This window comes from Alligator mississippiensis, chromosome 1 (assembly GCF_030867095.1).
Source record: "Alligator mississippiensis isolate rAllMis1 chromosome 1, rAllMis1, whole genome shotgun sequence".
NCBI lineage: Eukaryota > Metazoa > Chordata > Crocodylia > Alligatoridae > Alligator > Alligator mississippiensis.
Genome location: NC_081824.1, coordinates 242,210,543 through 242,225,195, shown reverse-complemented (window position 1 = coordinate 242,225,195; position 14,653 = coordinate 242,210,543). Strand labels below are relative to the sequence as shown.

The 14,653-nt window shown below is 50.1% G+C and overlaps 1 protein-coding gene across 2 annotated transcripts in view; it reads left to right on the top strand.

Moving 5' to 3' along the window:
* The first annotated feature begins 12,226 nt into the window (after positions 1–12,226).
* Positions 12,227–14,653, top strand: part of PTK7 (protein tyrosine kinase 7 (inactive)) — a 188,245-nt gene continuing 185,818 nt past the window's right edge. Inside the window, exon 1 of one of the 2 annotated variants that reach the window (XM_059720357.1) lies at positions 12,227–12,336. In XM_059720357.1, coding sequence (XP_059576340.1) covers positions 12,282–12,336 — 55 coding nt within the window. In that variant the 5' untranslated portion in view covers positions 12,227–12,281. The remainder of the gene's footprint in view (positions 12,337–14,653) is intronic. The other variant, XM_059720359.1, reaches the window with a different exon arrangement.

Sequence of the window (14,653 nt, the reverse complement as noted above, 5' to 3'; positions counted from 1 at the left end):
TGCGTCGCGGCTACTAGCGGCGTAAGTAACGCTTTTTTGCAACCAATATGCTTTGTCTGCCTCTCCATTCACCAGCCCGCCCAACAACCGAGTAATTTCTAGATCACCTCAAGTCGGCCCCGGCTGTCTGAGACATGGCGACGAGGATGGGATCTAAGGGCACGGTGATGGAGACGAACCTAATTGGGTGCTGCCCTTGGCGCACCGGGATCTGCTGCGTGGAAAATGCAAACGATCTATGGGTGCATATCGCCTACCACCAGGGGGTAGAAGGGGATGAACGAAATATTGACGGCTACTTCTCCGTAAAGAAAGAAGAAGCGGTCATAAAAGAGTGGAGAACAAAGCTATCCCTTGGGGAGTTAGGGTGTATAATGGGGAGCGACCGGGTCTCCTATCGACCCCCGGAGGAAACATCGACCATATCCCTAGCCGGGGTGAAGGCGCGGAAGGCAGAAAAGCTGACCCCCGCTCAGGAGTTTGCTCAATGCACCCAATACCTGAGGGAAGGAGGGGAACCCACCCCAACGGACTGGTTCAACTGTCCGGATTTGGTGCCTGGGTCGCGGGGTCATGAGCTTCTCGTTCAGCTCCGGGAGGACCTGGAGACCAAGGGCCGTCACGCGCCCAGATGGGGTTTAACCAAGTGGAAAAAGGGAAAAATGATGAATGTGTTGTTCCGTACAGTAGCGGGTCTACTAAGGGAATATGCAAATTTGGAGGTTCAACTGCATACGGTGGGTAAGGAGCTGGAGCGGACGGCAGAGAGCTCCAGAGCGACGCTTATCAATAGTGCTGGCCGCATGATGACGCTGATAGAAAATGGCGCTGAAAGAAACGCGAGCCATCCGGAAAACCTGGAAAGGAGGGGCGGAGCTTCGGAAGACCCGGCGGGGATCCGCCTAGCGACTCCGCCCCGAGGTGACGTCGTTCCCAACGGCCCCGCCTCCTTGCCACAGGGAGGGGGCAATGGGAGGAGAGATGTACCCAACGCTCCCGCCTGAAGAATTTAACTCTCTCTCCACTGCAGCTCACCCAATAGCTGTGATGAAGCGTGTTGCAGATGAAGAAGGTACCACGCGTACCACTGTTACCTCTCGCATGCGCATCCGACCAGAAATACAGGAACTTTGCAAAGAATCTAAAATAAAACCAGAAGAGACTTTGGCCATGTGGTTGGGGCGACTAATAGTAGAATTCAGATCTGACATCTTAGACAAGGAAGAAGCGAGTGCCCTGACCCGACAAGCGGCGTGGAGCGGAGGGTGTGCTACTGATCTGAACGTGGTCACGGACAGTACACACTGGCCCATCCCACTCCCGGCGCTTGTAGTGGAACAGGTAACCCACAAATTCCACGCCTGGCATGAGGGTCGCCCGCAGAAGGCTACTGCGGAACAGCTCCTCTTGGCCATAATTGGAGTGTCATATCTTTCATGGAGCCCAAGAGTGAATCCAATGGGGCTAACGGCAGCCCAACGCAAGGAAAGATGGGCTCATCGCCACCTATCAGACCCCGGAGCAATTCCAACGCGTCTGGAAGCTATAGACTTCTGTGTAGAGGTATATGGAGGAACAAATGCTGTTACGCTCTGACTCTTTTTGAACCCAATGGCGGGTCAGCCAGTGGGAACTCTTTTGGGCCATCTCCCACATCTACAGGCACTCATGAAACAAGGTGAAGGAACTTCTAATGATGTAAAAGACCGATCTTCGGCGTACCCAGTCGAAGCACTGAGACCAAGACGTCAAGAATTTAACCACCGGCGAGAGCTATGGTGGTTTCCTCAAAGAACATTGGAGGAAAGGAACATGTTTGGGTTCCTTCTCGGTCATTCCGGACTCACGAAATCTCAACTGCGTGTTTTGGGGGAAAAGAGCCAACGTCGTCTATCCGACGCACTGAGATTCAAATTCGAGGACCAACCAAAAAACGAGTAATGGCCGTCGGCTCCGCTGGCGGCCTTCTCCAACTCGAACCTGACCCCAATGACCCTCGTCCTTACGCCGAACTTACTGTCTATGACCCTGCTGATCCAGATGACCAACAATGAGTACTCTTCCTTCTTGATACTGGGGCTCAAGTTAATGTAATTACCTCAATGATACCCCACCAGAAAACCACCAAAACGATCAAGGTACAAGGGCTTAACGCTATTGCAGTCACCACAAAGGTCAAATTCTTAGTCCAAGGTTATCGATACGCTCTAGAGGCCGTGTTGGGGGGCATCAACATTCTAGGAATCCCGGGGATTAAGGCGCTTGACCTTAAGGAACAAGTGCTACAAGCATTACCCATTATTATCCCAGAACAGGATTGGCATTGACCAACGCTTCATAACACCTCCACCTGGCGGTATCGACCAATCCCAACCAAGAGTCCCCTAAAAATGTCCCTTACTGACCTCCTGCGGCGACCCGAGCAACGAGGTTGTATTAAAACTGTAACTGCTAGCACCTACCTGTCACCAGGATGGGGAGTCGCGAAACCTGGAAATTCCAACGAAGCCCAGCTAGTCGTCGATTATAGGGAGGTCAACAAAAGATGTCAAGTACTTCAACAACCTAATCCTTCTACTCTACCACAATGCACGTTCGAGATGGCTCAATTCCAGCAAAGTAAGTGGGTCGGGGTCACACTGGATTTGAAAAACATGTTCTTTTCCATCCCGATAACTGACCCTGAAGGAATACTAAATATGTGCATTGATGGCACTATGTACAGATGGACGGTTTGCCTGCAGGGGTATCGTAATGCTCCGTCGCTGGCTACTGGTGCCATGAACAATACCCTAAAGAATTTTCAAGCCTCACATTCTCTTCCCCCAGAGGAGGAATTAAGAATCTGGAGTTATGTCAATGACATTGCTATCATGGGTCGTGATAGTTCCGTAGTTACTAGTATAGTCAACCAACTAGTCGCTCACCTTCAAAGTGAGGGATGGACGATCAACGAGGAAAAGTCATGTCTACATCCTGTAGATGACATCACGTTCCTCGGCACCTGATATATCGGTTCCATCCGCCACGGAATCTCACATGATGGTCCTAACATCGATCCATTAAAGACATTCCTCCCTGTTACTAAGAGACACTTCCAACAGCTTTTAGGTCACTTAAACTGGTACTGGCATTATGTTGAACCCAGTCATTTGGTGCTCCTCACTAAGTTGCAGCGACAGATCCGTGACAAATCCCGAAAATCCACGCCTTGGACGGAAGGAGATCAGCAGAATCTGCTTCGCCTGCTAGCCACGGTTAAAAACACACAGCTCCACACCATCGATCTGGGTGAGCCATTAACCATAACCCTTGGGTTCACCACAAACCACGTGTGGACTGTTGTGCACAACCCTCGCGATGACCTAGTATACACTGCCCATAAGATGCTTCAAGCGGCACAACATCGATATGGAGCTATAGGGAAAATCCTCCTAGCCGGACAACTAGTGGAGCCATTAGCAAGGGGGCATGGGACACTACGCGCTCCCGGTGCCACATTGTTACCCTTGCCGGATGCGGAAAAAGTCGACCCGCATTTTCAGGGGGAGCCTAAAACGTGGAATACATTGGTGCTTACCCACCATTACAACTGGCACTGCTGGAAGTTTGAAGATACGACGCCTAATCCTAGCCCAGGAGATGAGGAAAAGGTCCCTACACTGTATGGAACTTCTGCCCCAGCATGGATGGCTTCAGATGGAACCTCCCGACATGGCGGAGGCTATGGGTATTACTGCAAGGCTTGTCACGATAAGGAAATATTTCAAGCCTACCCAGATGACAACTCGGCCCAAAAATGTGAATTGTTAGGATTCCTCAAGGTACCGGAACACTGTCTGACACATCATGACGATACGCTCCCCGTTCCAATTATCGCAATCGACTCGCAGTACATTTACAAAATTCTTACTGGTACAGCCTTTCCTACCGAAAATTTGGATGATTGGCAAGACATCTGGAAAATGTTAACTAAATTTGCACGGCTCCTGTTGGTTAGGCACACTAAGTCACACTGTCTGGATACTGATCCAGTACATGAGGTCATCAATAAACTCTTAGAAGACCCACTCCGGACCGATGTAGTTTTGCCTATCACATCTACCTCCGGTACTGAAGTAAACCCATTCCTCGTGTGGCTTCATGAAAATTGGGGCCATCCGGGACCGCGAGCTTGCCATCAACGTTGGCACCAAACCATTACGGAGCTGGCCTCGTATGGAGCTCGGCACGATTGGGAAAAGGTAGCTCAGGCCTGTGAGACATGTGCTAAGGAGAAGTGTCATAGAACCAAACATCAGCTCGGCGCGTTCGACTCTTCGCAGTTCCAGGCAGGAAAAGTCTGGCAGGTAGATCTGCTAGGACCCCTCCCAGGGTCTAAGCCGCCAAATAAAGGATTAGTCATTGTTGACTTGGGAACGAGACAGTTACAAGTCATTCCCTTACGAAAAAGCAATGCCACTGCTGTTATTTCCGCTTTAACTGCTGTATTTGCTACTTGGCAACCTCCTCATGAGATTCAGTCTGATGGGGGACCCCCTTTTAACTCTAACGCTCTAGACAAATTTGCTCATCTTCACAATGTAGCATGGCATCTCCATCTGCCGTACCACCCGCAGTCCAATGGCGTTGTAGAAAGACATATAGGCCTATACAAAGAACAACTTCGTCTCAGAGGAGGAGGGACGTTTAAAAACTGGACTAAATTCAATCATGATTTTCTCATCTCACTGAACACCTCAAAACCGTTATGGGACGAAGCTAATGTCAAGAAACCTCTACCTTGGGAACCTAAGTTCCAACCAGATGAGTTAGTGTGGGTCTCAATACCGCACCCCCGCCAAGCTCACCCACAAGTTCATAAGGGAACAGTTCTATGATCGGGACAGTATCCTAATACCTATTTTGTCCAATTAGAGGAAAAGCCCGATCGTCCTCCTATTATCGTTCATCACAACTGGATGACTCGTCGTTCCGACGTTCACCTAGTATCCTTATAGTGAATTCAATTACGATTCCCTTTTGTTTTGTTTTGTTGTTATTTTCTTTCTTTACAGGCCTGACTTCAACAAAGCAGTAATCTACAGCCGCTCGATTGTGAGATCCGTCGAGCACCCAACTGCGGTTCCTTCGAGTCAATGAAGTGACGGCCATGGAGGGGACACCGAGACAGCGAATGTCCGCCGGGCCAGAACTTGTTCTGGCGCTGCTCCTCCCTCACTTCTGCTACAGTGTATCAGTTAGACCTATTGTTGATCCATATGTAACAGCAGTTTGGGGGAAGAATGTCACATTAAAATGTATGATTGACATGAATGAAACCATAATACAAGTTTCATGGGAAAAGATACATGATAAAAGTGCACAAACTATTGTTGTGCATCATCCTGAATATGGGGTCTCTGTTCAAAGAAAATACCACGGGAGGGTGTTATCTAGAAGTTCTTCACCCATTGATGCGACGATCAGTCTGTATAATGTGAGTTTCTATGATGAAGGAAAGTATATATGCAAAGTAACTACATTCCCACTGGGAAATACACAGTCGTTAACAATTGTAACTGTACTTGTTGAGCCCACACTAAGTTTCACCAAGGAGCCAAATTCTCTAATAGATGATGGAAAGTGGGCAGTGGCAGCCACTTGTACAGCAGCCATTGGGAAACCTGCTGCAAATATAAGTTGGGAAGGAGACTTTGGTAAAATGGAATATAATTCAATTTCCTTTCCAAATAGAACGGTAACAGTTATAAGCCAATATAAGATAATTCCCACTAAATTTGCGAAGGGAAGGCGTATAACTTGTATTGTGAAACACCCAGCTTTGGACAGGGAAATAAGGTATTCTCACGTACTAGACATCCAATATGCTCCTGAAGTGTCAATAACTGGCTATAATAAGAATTGGTTTGTTGGACAAATAAATGTTCAACTTAAGTGCAATGCTAATTCTAACCCGCCGCCTATAAAGTTTATCTGGGCCAGACTAGATGGACAATGGCCTAAAGGCTTACTGTCTGTAAACTGTGCTCTGCATTTCAATAGCCCATTAACCCACAATCATGGCGGGACTTACATTTGTAGGGTGATAAATTCCCTTGGTCAAAGCAGCGATCAAAAGACTATTCACGTATTAGATCTTTCTACCATCGCTACCACACGATCACCCACGGTTTCATGGTATCCTTCAACTAATAGCATTACGGGCTTAGCGTCAGCATTCACCCTAACAGTAATGCAGGGACGCAATTGGGGTACCATCATTGGTAGTGCAGTGGGTGGAACTCTTTTTCTAATACTTGGAAGTATTTTAATTGGCATTGTCTGCTATGGGAGAAGACGGACGTCTCGTGGTAACTATTTTGTTATGAACCGCATTTCACTGACTGATAAAAGAGGGGAGTCCCAAACAGATGTTCTCCAACCAGATGATGACCAATAGTTGTTGTTATATGTTTAAGTTATTGTGTTTTATAGTTTGTTTAAAAGACTGGTTGAAAAAATTGTTTGTTTATATATATATATATATATATATATATATATATTTGTTGGTTGCTTAAGCTTTGTAAGGCCAGTGAGTCCTTAGACGAAAATTCCTTATAATATGCTCATGTGTCTAAAATTCCAGTTGTGCCGTCGGCAAGGGGGCATGTCACAACCCAATGATTTTGGTGCCTCGGCACGGTGGAATTTTCCCGCCACATGAGAGTCTCTGTGCGCAGCAAAAGTTTTCTGTTGCAACAGAAAACTCCAGTGCAAGAGAGTTCCCGTCATTCGTATGCAAATTTGTGTCCCACTATTGGCCAGTTCTAAATTATTCCTATGTGGCGGCTAGCGATTAGCTTGTTAGCCGTATAAAATTCTGTGCGACTTCCGCCCAAGTCGGAGAACTTTGAGCATGCTGCAGAGTGACTTTGAAGATTCCTGACTCGTGGCTGAGCTGATCGATAGCCTGATCAACTATCGATTTGTCTCCCCGTCGCCGAGCGCCATCCCTCGACGTACCCTTTCCCTGCTGGCCTGGTTCGTGTACGGATTTGCTGGCCTGAGCCTTGCCAGCTGGAGCAACTCGTGTAGTTGTGTAAGTGACCGGACCACCTGCGTCATGGCTACTAGCGGCGTAAGTAAAGCTTTTTTGCAACCAATACGCTTTGTCTGCCTCTCCATTCACCAGCCCGCCCAACAACTGAGTAATTTCTAGATCACCTCAAGTCGGCCCCGGCCGTCTGAGACAATCACAAGCAACACTCCCAAAGAAGAGCGGGGACCAGGTCAGAGACCTCTAAAAACACTATAAAAAACCCCACACAAACGCTCATCCTGCAGATCATAACACCCAAGGATCAGAAGACCATCAGGGCAGAACAGAAGGGCATGGTTCCTCAGAGGATAACACACCACCTACCTCTGAGAAAACCATATGTAAAAACAAGGATTCCCACCCCCAAAACAGGTGATCTGGGCCCAGTGAATAAGAAACCCAGGACTGGTTGCTCGCACACTTTAGAGAAAGAGGAGTGTCTTTCCTCCTTTTTTGAAAGATCAAGATTACTGTGAAAAACTAAAGATGGGATTTTTGTGGGGTGTTGTGAAAGATCGTGATTATTGTGAAAAAAGAAGGGGTTGGGGGTGTAACCAACTTGCTGTGAAAGATCATGATTATTGTGAAAAAGGGGGGGGTTGGGGTGATGCTGGCAGGCGTATACATCTCAGAAAGAGTGTACAGAGTACTTTGAAAGATTATGATTACTATTGGAGCAAAAGGGTAAATTTTATTCAGAGAGGAGGTAGTCTGTATAACCTGGACAGCAGTCATGGCATGCATCATAAGAGGGGGGAGTCATGATAAACCTGGGGGGTAAGAATGCGCAGCTAACCAGCAAGTGGCTTGTGGGGCAAAAAGTAAGGGCCTGGTTAAAGACAAGTATGGGGAAGGCTAAACACCTGTTGAGAAAAAATAAGAGATCCCCTAGTAATGGTGCTTTAGAAGGCCCTTTAGGGAGCCCCTTAAACGCTCCCCCTCCTCCCAGGCCTGACCCTCCACCATTACTCAGGTTAGCTACCAACTACTAAACCTTACACAGCACATTAAAGATGACTTCCAACAGAAGTTGATTAGCAGTGCAGTGTTTACTGACTGGTCTTGCTGTATACAATACTGTCCAACACTACATCATGATCTACAAGCTGTACCTCATGACTGATAAATTAGATCTAAGCCAGATCATTCATAGCCTCTTGGAGAACAGTCACTTCTCCATGGAACTAAATGGCTTACCACAAGACGTGTGCTTGCCCCACTTTTATTCAACATCTATATTAATGATCAGTCACTTCCGGCCGAATGTCAGTGTTTCATGTATACTGACAATCCCTGCATTACCACACAGCAGAAGGACACAGGGAAGATCCTAGAGAGGGCAATGAATGAGATGTCAGATTATTACCTAAACAATTATCTGAAACCCAACCCTAGCAAAACTCAAATCTGTGCTTTTCATTTGAGAAACTGGGATGCAGACTGACACCTGAATGTCATTTGGGGTGACCAGAATCTCAAACATCAGAAACATCCAGTTTACTTAGCAGTAACACTAGACCGCACACTTAGTTACATAAAGCACATAATAAAATACCAAAGCCAAGGGTAACACAGGAAACAACGTTCTGCATAAGCTCACAAATTCCAAGTGGAGAGCACATCCCTCCACCCTAAGCACTACTGCCTTAGCACTTCGTTTCTATGTGGCTGTATATGCCTGCACCACCTGGGGATGCTCAAGTCACAAGAAACATATTGACACCACCCTAAATGATACAAGCAGAATTGTAACAGAATTGTAAAACCTACCCCTGTTCCCTGTCTATATGCACAATCTGGCATAGTGCCCCCTTATATCTGGAAAAAAGTAGCATCATCAAAAATAACTTTTTGTTCTCTATCATATTATTGACCACATCACCAGAATCAGCCAGACCTGCCCTCTGGCAAAGAGCATGGGAGAAACTAGGTGACAAAGCTGTTGAATGGAGCTGGTGAGGAATTACCCCCAGTGAGGAGTTAGCATCCAGCTCCAACTACAAATAGCACAGAACAGAGCCTGAACAGATTGAGTGGGTTTCTGCAGAGATAACTTTCTCCTGAACTTGTGGGGCCTCTACACAACCAACCAATGTGTTTGTCAGAAGCAAACCTTCCTGAGATGCCCTGTAGTACCACAAGATCCGTGTGGCGGGGACAACGGCACAAAGAGAAACTTACCAGAGGATGGAGAGGCATGCAGCTGGTGGGACACTGCTGAAGACTAGAAGTGCAGCTGGAACGGGGCTGTGGTGAGAAAAAATGCTGAGCGGAAGACAGAAGAAAAGTTGCAACAGGCCAGGGGAGAGCCGGGGCCGGCACCGGCATGGACCCACTTTATGGCGGCATGCCAACACCAATTTGCCAGCTGGCTCCCTGGAAGGGGCATAAAACCCGCACTGGACCAGAATCAGGGAGGACCGGAAGTGAGTCCTCTGGGGGGCCCAGAGTGGCCTGGTGTTGTTTGCAGCCCCAATAACGGAATGTAGTGGCAGCCCCAAGAGGGGGCAGACGGAGGTAAGCTAAGCCCAGAAGGGCCTAGCTACTTACCTGAAACAGACCACTGGATCCTGGATACAGCTGGCCAGGAATAGGACAGCAATGAACCTGAGGAGAGAGAAGGATCCTTGGGCTGCTGTGGACCCAAGCCAGAGGAAGACAGGGGCATACCGGGGAGCAAGGTAACCTGGGGCTAGTAAAAGCTGCAGGCCAGTTAACGTACGGCCTAAATCTGGATGGCCCACCGTTCGAACTGGAATTTTCTAACTGAAAAAGGCAAAACCAAACCTTTACCATGACAAGTCGTAGTTGCAGTCTGGAATTAACATCCATGGTTGGCATAAGGCAGGGTGTAGGGGAGGCGGAGCCCCAAAATGGAAAGCTGGATGGGAAGATTGAAGAAGGGAACTAGGAAAGGCAGGATATAAAACCATCCTCCCAATAATAAACTTATTCCAGCAAAATGTGGCAGGTGAGAGCCCCTGGGGACCATCTAAGACATCTGACCAAATGACAAGCTGTCTACCACTAAGGAGACAGCAGTGCCTGAAAAACCAGTAAGAGCAAAATGTGCTAGTGTGTGGCACAGGAGGTTACAATCTGGCAACACCACCACGAGAAGCAGTGGCCTATGCAGAATATTGGGAACAGACCACATAGAAAGGGTGGACTGACTGGAGATGCAGCAAAGTCACAACCCAAGGGTGTGATTTTGTTTGTGTGCGCTTCGGCACTGCTAAATTATTTCCCACCACGAGGAGCTTTCTTTGCAGGGTGCATTTCTTAGTTGCAAAAGGAGAAATGCATGGTGCAAAGGAGTTCCCGCCATTCGCATGCAAATTTGTGTCCCACTATTGGCTGGTTCTAAATTATTCCCATGTGGCGGCTAGCGATTGGCTTGCTAGCCCTATAAGAGGCTTGAGCGGTTTCCGCCCAAGTTGGAGATCTCCGGAGGAGAACCTCGCAAGGGAGGACTCCGTAATCATCTTGAGGAGAACTCTAGGTGCACTGTGGAGTTTATCAAACCCCGCGTGTGCCTTAGAGCTGGCTATAGGGGTCTGATCAACCTCTGGCCTCTCCCCGTCGCCGAGCGCAATCCTTCGATGAACCCCTTTTCCCTGCGCGCAAGTTCCATGGAGCCTAGCAAACTTCATGTGAGCGTATCCAGAGCTCTCTGCTTCGAGTTATTTTCTTTGGTTGACGCGACGGGCTCGTGTGTTTAGAGCCTTCAACCAGATTGGGCTAGAGGTTCATGTGGAAGGAACTCTTGTCCGCCTCTCTTCTTTTCTGTCTGTAACCGCAACTCAAGCAAGTTTTCCTGCCTGCACTGCGACCATCTTCGGTGTAAGTAAAATAATCTTTAATCAACCGCTACGCGTCTGTGCCTAATTCTAGCCCGCCGGCCTGCCTTCCCCGACCCGTGAGCCAGGGCTGCTGGCTACAGCCCGCCGCGCGCCCCCAAGAACCTGGGACCGCTCCCAGCCCGCGCACAAAGAAGTCAGATTCCTACAACATCTAGCCTTCTTGAGCATCCTGACAGTGCCTTTACTGCTTAAGTGTCAGTTGTTTCTACATCTGAGTCAATATGACCTGAATTCAGATTTTAACTAGAGCTAAAAAGAGACTTTGGGGCTGTGAAACAAGAGAGGCGAGCCTGGAAAGGGCTAAGAGACACTGCAGTGAAAAGGACAGGTTCATCAGTGGAACCTCATGAGGAGGAAAGGACAGTAAGAGGGTGGTTAACACCAGCTGGGTGGAGACAGATCAGCAGGAACCAGGAAGACAACAGTAAGCCATGAAGCCAGTTGGCTCCTGAATAGAAATGCCACAGGCCCTTCTGGGCAGGTGGTTTCAAACTTAGGTAGAGCATGGATAGCACCACAGCCCCTCTACCTCCCACGGGGGGGGGGGGGGGGGTAGGGTTACCATAGGTCCAGATTTTCCCCCACCTGTCCACTTTTTGGATCTCCTCAATCTCCATCTGGGCAGTTTTTTAAAATATCAACAAATATCCAGGGTTTTGCTCTGCTCAGCACTGAAGTTTTTCACAGCACTTTCCAGTTGGCTCTAGCAAGGAGCTGCTTGGGGCGGGGCGATTTTCAGCAGGGGGCATCACTGTTACTGGGCGAACCCAGGTGGCCGGTGTGGCCGCAGGAGCAGCTCCCGCAGCTGCATGCAGGTAGGTCTCTAGAGGATGAAGGCTGGAGGGTCAGGGCTTGGGGACTGATGTCTGGGGGTTGTGAGGCGCTGCGTACCTGCTGGCGGTGGGGGAAGCAGTAGAGTGGGGGAACCTGAGGCGGTGCCCGCCCCTCCAGTGAGGAACGGGCTGGGAGGCCCCTCGGCCGGGCTCGGCCGGTGCCTTGTTTGCAGGGGCGGGGACAGGGCAGTGGCCTATCGCTGCCTCCACACTCATACCCCTGTGCCCTCTTTTTGGAAACCGGAAGTGCGGCCGCCGCACGGGGACCGCGCTCCTCCCGTAGGCCCCCACCAGGGGCGCAGGCGGACCCAGCTCGGGCCCGGCGCCAGGCACGTGCGCGGGCGGGGCCGTGCGGAGGGGGCGGAGCACCGTGCGGGAAGCCCCGCCCCTCCGGGTCTGGGGCTGCAGGGAGGGTTTCCGGTGCGCCCCCTCCTTCCCGCCCTCTCTCCGCGGCCGGAAGCCCCTCCCCCGGCGGCGGGATGGAGTGAGCGCGGCGGAGCGGCTATGGCGGCGGCGCGGAGGCGCCGGGTCTTGCGCCTGCTGCTGCTGCTGCTGCTGGGTGAGTGCGGGCGGCAGGTGCGGCGCGGAGGGGCGGGCCGGGCCGGGCCGGGCGCGGCGCCTCCCGCTGGAGCGAGGCCCGCAGGCGCTGCCCGCCGCGGCTGCCGTGCCCGGGCGGAGCCTCTAGCCCAGTGCTGCGGCCGCGCGGGGCCCTGCCCAACTTCAGCCTTCGGCGTGGCGCCAGCCCCTGGACCCGGCCGACGCCCCCGACCCGCCCCGGGCCGCCGGACGTGGGATGTCGGAGGCGGCGGGACCCCGGAGGGGCGGCTGGGCGCTGTGCGGGCTACTCCGGCTCAGAGCGAGGTGGAGCATCTCTTCCTCCGGGCTCCAGCCTGCGCGGGAGGCTCATGACTGCTGGTGCCATGGTTTAAAGGGGTGGAAGTAGCTGACTACTAGGGGAGGTGCTTAGGCTGCCTCGGGTCACTCTGTGCTCTCTTCTTTGCCCGGGAGCCCAGTCTGTTTAACTAGAGCCTGTCTGTTTAAGGTGCGTGGTTGGGGGCATGCATCTTTCTCTAGCTCTGCTCCAAGTTCTGCCACTTCTTGAGTATCTGTATAGAAATCACAGAAAGTGAGCATTGGATGGGACCTCAGAGGTCACCTGGTCCAACCCCTGCTCAAAGCAGGACCATCCAATTATATCATCCTAGCTAAGGCTTTGTCTTAACCGCCAAGGACAGTGAGTCTGCAGCCTGTTCCCAGGGTGCCCTTGTTGGAGGGTGGATGCTGCACCTTGGTGTGGTGTCCCAGCACTGGTGTCAATCACAGTGAATGCGTCTCACTTATTCATCAATTTATACATCCAAGGATTATATTAACTCTTTCCCATGGTACCATAGCGAGCTTGAGTTTGACTGACTTATGCTGGCACTCCAACTCATTTTCGGAGACAGTTTTTTATGGGCAATAGGCTTCTGCAGCTGTTTACCTTCTAATCAGAGAAGCATAGAAAATGAAGATTGGAAGGGACCTCAGGAGGTCATTTAGTTCAGTGGTTCTCAAGCTTTTTTTCTACCAGGGCCCTTTTTTCCCCATGGGTGGGGACTGGGGCTGTGGACTTCTGTGGGGAGGGGAGAGGGAGAAGGATGCAGCAAGCCCCTCAGACTGGAGGAGAGAAAGATGCTTCCCCTACCCCTGGGGTGAGCTGGGGAGGGCCTGGCCTGGCAGTGCAGAGGAGCCTTCCAGGTCTGGGCTGCAGAGGCACCCAATAGTCTTGCTGCTGCAGCAAGAAGGCCCTGCTTAATCCCTGTGGGAGGCCCAGCATTTTCCTCCTTCCACCCTCCTCATGGTGGTGGGATCTGGGCTCAGAAGAGGTTCATAGCCCTGGTCCCTTGTGGGGCAGGGTGGTGAGGGGAAGCTGTGACTCCTCAGCTGGGCATTGCCCCTAGTGGCTTGGCTGTTCCTGCTGTCTCCTGCCTCCTGTCAGCAGCTCCCTGCCTGTGGCCTGGGGCTTGCACAGTGAAGACAGTAGGGGGTAGGGCGGTTCCTGCCAGAGGTCAGTATACCATTTACTGCTTACCATTTACCATTTAAATATAATTTTTGTTTAATCATTTACAGCCCTAATGTAAACTGGCATTTTTTCCTCAGGTGAGGCATAAGCCAGTATAGATGAAGTGTTAGGATGAAACCAGGATTTTATTGTTTGTTTGTGATAGTAATGGGTTAATACTAAATTAAAGTAAAATTAATTTTAACTATATCCACCGTATTGAAATGCCTTTTATCTGAGACAGGCTGTATGTGTACCTGGTGCAGTACCCTGCTGCACCTTCAGCTCCCTGCAGGCTTCCTTGTGGCACCACATCGCACTGGTATGGTACTCCATGTTGCCAGCTCCCCTAGTACTGTGGGCACTGCAGTACCCCATATCCTGTGTGGGGGCTGTAGCAGAAGCCAGGGAGGGAGGGTGAATCTTGAGACCTCAGCTGTGGAGCAATATGGTCAGTGGTAGCCGGATGGGACCCTGGCAGTTGTATGTTAACCCCTTATGGACTGCTAGTTGGAGAGTTCTGTATCTTGCAGTTCTGAGCTTTGCTCTAAAATGAGCAAGGCCTAACATAAGAATAGATGGAGTTGGGTTTAGTTTGCATGTCTGTTGAGGATCAGAAGTTTTGAAATATGTGCAGCTACACAGTATTTATCATCCATTAACTCATTAAATGGTAGTTTTGCTGCTACACCAACAAGTCCCTCAAGAAGTGACAATACCTAATCTATCCCTTTATGAACCAACAGCAAATACTCCCTTGTTCAGTGATGCTGCACAGAATGCAGTGAAGTGAGTAAGATTACAGCAGTGGACTTGTTGGTATAGAAAG